The 6,534-nt window shown below is 48.1% G+C and overlaps 1 protein-coding gene across 1 annotated transcript; it reads left to right on the forward strand.

Annotated features, from left to right (window-relative positions):
* Positions 1-5,062: 5,062 nt before the first annotated feature.
* Positions 5,063-6,294, forward strand: LOC127309434 (zinc finger protein ZAT9-like). Its single transcript, XM_051340299.1, has one exon. It carries the CDS (start codon positions 5,139-5,141, stop codon positions 6,081-6,083), a length of 945 nt encoding a protein of 314 aa, XP_051196259.1. The 5' UTR covers positions 5,063-5,138; the 3' UTR covers positions 6,084-6,294.
* The last annotated feature ends 240 nt before the right edge of the window (positions 6,295-6,534 follow it).

Consider the following 6,534-nt stretch of genomic DNA (forward strand, 5'->3'; position numbering starts at 1 on the left):
GTGAATCATAAATCAAAAAGTACTTTGAAATAAATAAGCAAAAGTAAATGTAAGTAAAAACATGGGATAGGTAATACATAAAAGTAAAGTGTGATGGTGCCTTTGCTCTTGTAGAGCTAAGCACTTGTGTTTAGCAAGGGTTAGCTTGCCTTGAGCTGGGTAGTTATCGAAGTTCTCTTCTTCTTCCTGAGAGTAGGCCTCCTCCTCTTGGTATTCCTCGTTACTAGCGTCTATATACGAATACGAGGTATAAATACTAAACCAAGCTCACATACTAGTCTAGAACACTCAAAGGAGTTCACACACTAGTCCTATCATCAATCAAACATGGCATGGTGGATTATTTGATTAGTCTTTATTTGAAAGAAAATAATTTCCTCTCATTATTCCTATTTCTTAAATTTGGTATGTAGATCCTTAGAGGAATTCATTTCTTCTCATTACCTCTTATTAAGATTTAATCTCTTCATATAATAATAAGGTATGAAATATAGGTTGACCCCAAAGTCAACATTTCATATCTATTATATGTGAGTATAATTTAATTGAACTGCTACACTTCACATAGTTTTAATACTTAACATTTAAATGAATTAAAATCTCTAAGTAATAATTCTCAAGGGTTCATTAGCCTAAGTCTTTCCCCCCTGGTTATATCACTTAGGATCAAGATTTAAATGAGAGATAGCTCTCATATTAGTTGTTGAGTTTGAATTCCAATTTCAATTGCTCTAGAATTGTCTACATAGCCATTTTATTTGATCTAGTCCATGATCATACAAGCAACATGTCTATATTATTGCATAATCAATTAGAGGACATCATTTGTGATTTATTAGAATTGGAATCAATTCAAAATCTATTCTGGTTAAATTTTAAATAAAGTTTGAATGTTCAAAAGTCCCTGTCTTGTCTTTTTTATCAATTTAAATCGACTATGAATTTGGAGGTGGGACCAGTGGCATTGGATAGATAATTTCATGGGCTTTCCAACGGTATAAAGTTTGCTAAATTTGGTTTGGCAGATTTCAAACTATTCAAATTTTACTAAACCATCTGCAGCACATGTTGAATAATAATTAAACCTCATTTTGAATTGCTGGGCTTGGGCGGGAAACTAAACGGGCCGAAACGGATTTAAAACACACTTCGCAGCCCAACAAGCAACTAGTGCGGGTGGGCTGCCCTGACGAGGTGGGGGCCACCCGTCAGTGGCTCTTAACCACGCGAAACGGTACGCGCGCGTTCGGCCGTAGGATTAGAAATAGATCGAGCGGTCGGTGATCGTCGTCGTCTCCGACGAGATCCCGACGCGCTGGCGGCGTGACCAGGGGGTCGGAGGGAGTACCAGGCCGCCGGCGAGGGAGGGCAAGCTGCCTGGTGAAGTGGAAGTAGATGAAGCAGTCCCTGGTACAGCGGCGGAGCTCGGCGAGGCTCCAGTTGATGGCGAGGATCTGCGGGCTCCGGCGGACTTCAGCTTCCAATTGCGGCTACTCCGGCGAGGTGGTGTCGAATTGAGGGGTGGAGAGGATGCAGAGATGAGAGGAGAGCAGTTGTTGTGAAGAACTTGAGCTCAGAGCTCCTCTATTTATAGCGGGCGGGGGTGGCCGTGAGGTGCTGTGGAGGAACGGCCATGGCGCGGTGCTTGGGGTGCTCGAAGGGGCAATGCAAGGACGGCAGCGTGTAGGCGTCGTCCTGGCGATGCTCGAGGAGTAGCTGGCGCAGCGAGAGGACGACGGGATCGCTCAGGAGGTCGATTCGAGTGCGGCAGTCCTTGCGGTAAGATTCCGACGAGGACGACGGTGACGAGGCGGCCGCAGGCGCTTGAGTGTGTCTAGGGGGTAGAGGGCGGGGAGGCGGTGCTCGACTCAGTGGTAGACTTTGCAGGGGAGGCGTAGGCTGCTCGAGCGCGCGACGTACCGGCGTGTCCAGAGCGCGCTCACCGCGTCGACTGGCACGCTCTGGCACGGTTTGGACGCGTGCGTTCTGGCCAATGCCGAGCCTTGGCGAGCATGGGCTGTGTACCATGATGTTCCTCGTGTTGCAGAGATGCTCCAGGACAAGGTGGTGCTGAGAGAGAGAGGCTAGAGAGAGAGGTGCCAAAGGTGGCCGGCATGGCCACGGCATGCTTAGTTTAGGGTTTTCTCTCCCCTTTCTCTCACTTTAATCGACCAAGGCAGGTACTGGGGTGATGCAGGGGATGTAGGAGAGTGTAATGATCACAGGTTAAAGGGGTTTAGGCAAGAAACCAGAGTGTAATAGAGTGTAACACAAATCTGGAATAATGCCTGCCAAGTGTTCGATGAAATGGCCGCATAAGATTTTTATTTGAATTTTGAAATTCTTTTTGGTGGAACTTAAACATATAATTAAAGTGAAAGATTGGTGGTGGTGGTGCTCATTTTGGTGAAGGTTTGCAAGAATTCAAAAATGGGGGTCATCTTCTCTTTGTTTCAAAGTCCTCTCTTGTCAATCCTATTCTGGTCAACCTGGTCAACTTCAGCAGAGATGGTCAACATGAGAGTTGTTCACTTTCATATGGTCTTGGATGACATGGTCATAGTTGACCAATTTTGGTTGAAGAAAAGTCAAAGCCAGAGGGGTAAAGAGGGGATCATGTTAAAAATCACACAAATGACCATCATCACATGTGAGATGGTTTTGAGTTTTGCTTTGATTTGATTTTGGTTTCTTTGATGCAATTGTGTTTGTTTATCATATATAAACATTCTACAAGCAAGAGATCAAGCAATGGTGGCCTTGGTTGAAGATTTGCAAATTTGGCTAAGTGTATGTGAGTGAATTTTGGGGATTTTCTCCCTATTTGATTTCTCCCCATTTGAGTTGACTTTTGTTGACTCTAATGTGGTTCTTATTAGTTTAGAAACATTTTCCAACCATTGAAACCAATTCAAATGGTCTTGCTCAAAGATTTGCAAAAATGGCCATAACACATAAGAGGTGATGTGTTAAATTTTATTATTCTTGTTAAATGTTCATCTTGCTTTACTTGGACATGGGTTGGGGTCAATTTAGCATTGGATTAGGTTTAGAGAAGGTTTCCCAACATTTGGTCAAGGTTTAAAGTCATAGGGCAAAAATTGGGTATTATGGCTATGTGTCACATATGCTTCTATGCATATGTTGCATTTGATTTTTAATTTGACTTGGCTTGACCCAATTGGTGTGGTTGAGTGTTGAAATGGTATATAGGAGTGATCCCACCATTCACAACATGTATTAGGGTCAATATTCTTAAATACACATATTTGCTATTTTACTCTCATGTGCCTCTATGGCATTTTTAGTTTCTTTTTATTTTCTTTGGAAACCACTTGGATTTGGTTTGATAAGTACTAGGTAAGGTGTATGAAGGCTTTCCAAACCTCTAAGCAAAGTAGAAAAGCTTAGGGTAAAGTTTTATAAATATAGCCATAGGCACATATGCCTTTTTCTTATTTATTTTCCTTTTATTTTATTTTAACTAGGATGGTGAAAAGAGGGGTGAGGTTTAGGGTTTAAAATCACTTCAAATACTAATAACAAGCAATCATAGCAATAGCACAAGAATTAAGCAAGATCACTATGTGTCACACTTTATTTAATAAAAGTTTTTGTTGGTTCCAAAATTTGGAACTAGGGAAATTCATTTATTTTATTTTGAATTTTTGGGATGTTACAAGTTCATACTCATTCGCGGTATGAACACTAGAAAGTTATGACACATGACGCCAAGTCGGAGAAAAGAGTCTCAACCTCACCTTGTGACGTGCCACAAAGCTTTCGCGAATTGATTCAAGCTCGCCCTACCGAAGGCATGGTGCGAAAAATTGGTATAAGGGGAACACGCACGCACGTGTCGCACACCGTAAATCCAGGGGAGGGTATGCAACAAGGAACGGAGGAAGCAGGGGGCACACACACGCAACACACTTTGTTTGTGGCTACATGTGACTCATTTGGCGCGTGTCTACCCACTTGAATGCCCGCTGCCCTTGGCGGTTGGCGCTTTTATGATGGTAGGTTTGCAGTTCGTTCCCGATTCAAACTAAAATTTTGTCACTTTGAAAATATTATATCGGCACGGTATACTAATGGTAGTTTACCATGCAGGTGGGCCGGTCAAGCTCATCCCATGAAAATCATGTTTGGTAAACTTGGGTGGTTGAAGAGGAGCGGGTGGGAGGGTGTTAAACGTGGCATTCATGTTGTGAACAGTTGGGAAAGAACGTCATACTTACACGTGGCGTGCACACTAGGAAGTTTGATGAATAGATTCATGGTCACCCCATGTTAGATACATGACGCCAAGTCGGAGAAAAGAGCCTCAAGCTCAAGATGTGGTGTGCCATGGAGCTTTTGCGAACGGATTCAAGCTCACCCTGCCAAAGGCACGGTGTGAAGAGTCAGGGTAAGGAGAACACGCACACACGTGCCACACACACCGTAAATAGCAGAGGACCATGTATCATATGCGACAAGGAACGGTGGAACCAGGGGTGTGCATGGCCGGTTCGCTTTAATAGTGGCTACGAGATCATATGCGGCAAGAAACGGTGGAAGCGGGGCGCGCACGCCCAGCTCGCTTTGATTGTGGCTACGTGCGGGTCGTTTGGCGCTTCTACTCACTTGAGTGTCCACTGGCTTTGGCGGTTGGCGTGTTTCGGATGGTAGCTTTGCAATGTGTTCCGCGTCAAACTGAAAATTTATCGCTTAGAAAATACTATATTGGTATGGTAAATTAATGATTGTTTAGGATGCTATAACTTGATATCATAAAAATCACAGATGTATATCCCACAAAAATAGAAAGCAATATGCAGTTCTGCGCACAAGCAATTAAGGCAGAAAAAAAATCAAGCAGCACATCCGTGATCTGATATGCTGTGCAAAAGCCAGTAAGCACAGAGGACCCCAGGCCCCAGCTATGGAAAGTGTCAACGCGAGATTTCAGATAAAAACAAAAATAAAACAGAGAGAAAAGTAAATACAGATGGAAAATAATAAATACTTAGGAAAGAGAAGCTTGGGTGTTCCGCTATATTCTAACTCCCCCCGCAGCTCTCTCTCGTCCTCGCCATCGTAGCTCCTGCCACGCTTTCCCCGAGCTCCCCACCCCGAGCTAGCCGTCGCGCGCCATGGCGAAGACCACATGCAAGCTCTGCTTCCGCCGCTTCGCCAGCCCCCGCGCCCTGGCCGGGCACATGCGGTCCCACTCCCTCGCCACCGCCGCCGCCGCCGCGAGGCAACAGATCTCCACCGCGTCCTCCGCGGCGGCGACCGACGAGGACGTGGGGTTCAAGAGGCCGCTCCCAATCTACACGCTCCGGGAGAACCCGAAGCGCAGCCTGCGCGTGTCCGAGTCCTCGGATCGCGAGAGCGAGGCCGAGTCCACCCCGCCGCGGGCCAAGCGCGCGCAGGCTGGGGCCGGCGCCTGGGGCGACGCCGAGCCGGTGAGCTCGCTGTCGGACGCGGCCACGCCCGAGGAGGACGTGGCGCTGTCGCTGATGATGCTCTCCCGCGACTCGTGGCCGTCGGCGGGCTACGGCGACGGTTACGAGTACTCGGACGACGACGACGACGAGGAGGAGAGCGACGGCGGGTACGCGCTCGTCCTCGCCCGCGATCCGGCGCCGGTGGCGGCGGAGAAGCGCACGCGGTTCCAGTGCGGCGCGTGCAAGAAGGTGTTCCGGTCGTACCAGGCGCTGGGCGGGCACCGCGCCAGCCACGTGCGCGGCGGCCGGGGCGGCTGCTGCGCGCCCCCCGTCGCGCCGCCTCCTACCCCGGCAGCGCCGAAGCCGCGTCAGGCGCCGGCATTGGACGGGGAGGGGCAGCCGCGCGAGTGCCCCTACTGCTACCGCGTGTTCCCGTCCGGGCAGGCCCTCGGCGGCCACAAGCGGTCCCACGTCTGCATCGCCGCCGCGGCCGCGGCGCAGGCGCAGGCGCACGCCGCCGCCGCCGTTGCGCCACCGCACGCGGGCAGGGACCTGGACATGATCGATCTGAACGTGGCGCTGCCGTTCGAGGAGGTGGAGGTGTCGGCCGTGTCGGATCCCCGCCTGTCTCCCAACCCAGGTGCCTGAAGCAAAGCTCCGGCTGCTTCCGAGAACCGAGGAGGCGATCTGAGGTGAGCATTGGTAGGCAGATAAATCCATCAGAGAAACTTACAGGTAAAAGAGAAGAAGAGAAACAGAGATAAGAAAGACGCGTCTTTGTTATAGTTCGTCGAAACGATAGCTGTCAAATTTGCTCGTACATTGTTGGATTCCATTGATCTGTGTTTAGAATGTTGAATTGAATTTGTTCGTGTTCCTTTCGTTACATAGTTCGTTTCAAGCTATGGAATTGATACAGTACATGGTAGTTCTGGTTGCTGGTTGGTTACTGATCCGATCACCTGAAACTAGCAAGTAGTAGTAGCATCACAATGCATGATTTTTGCTTAGCTGAACCATCCCCCATGCGTGCAGCAGAGTAGTAGCATGAGTAGTTCAGAAACCGGTGCTAGTACTAGAAACAAACAAAGAGCATAAA

Source organism: Lolium perenne, chromosome 6 (assembly GCF_019359855.2).
Source record: "Lolium perenne isolate Kyuss_39 chromosome 6, Kyuss_2.0, whole genome shotgun sequence".
NCBI lineage: Eukaryota > Viridiplantae > Streptophyta > Magnoliopsida > Poales > Poaceae > Lolium > Lolium perenne.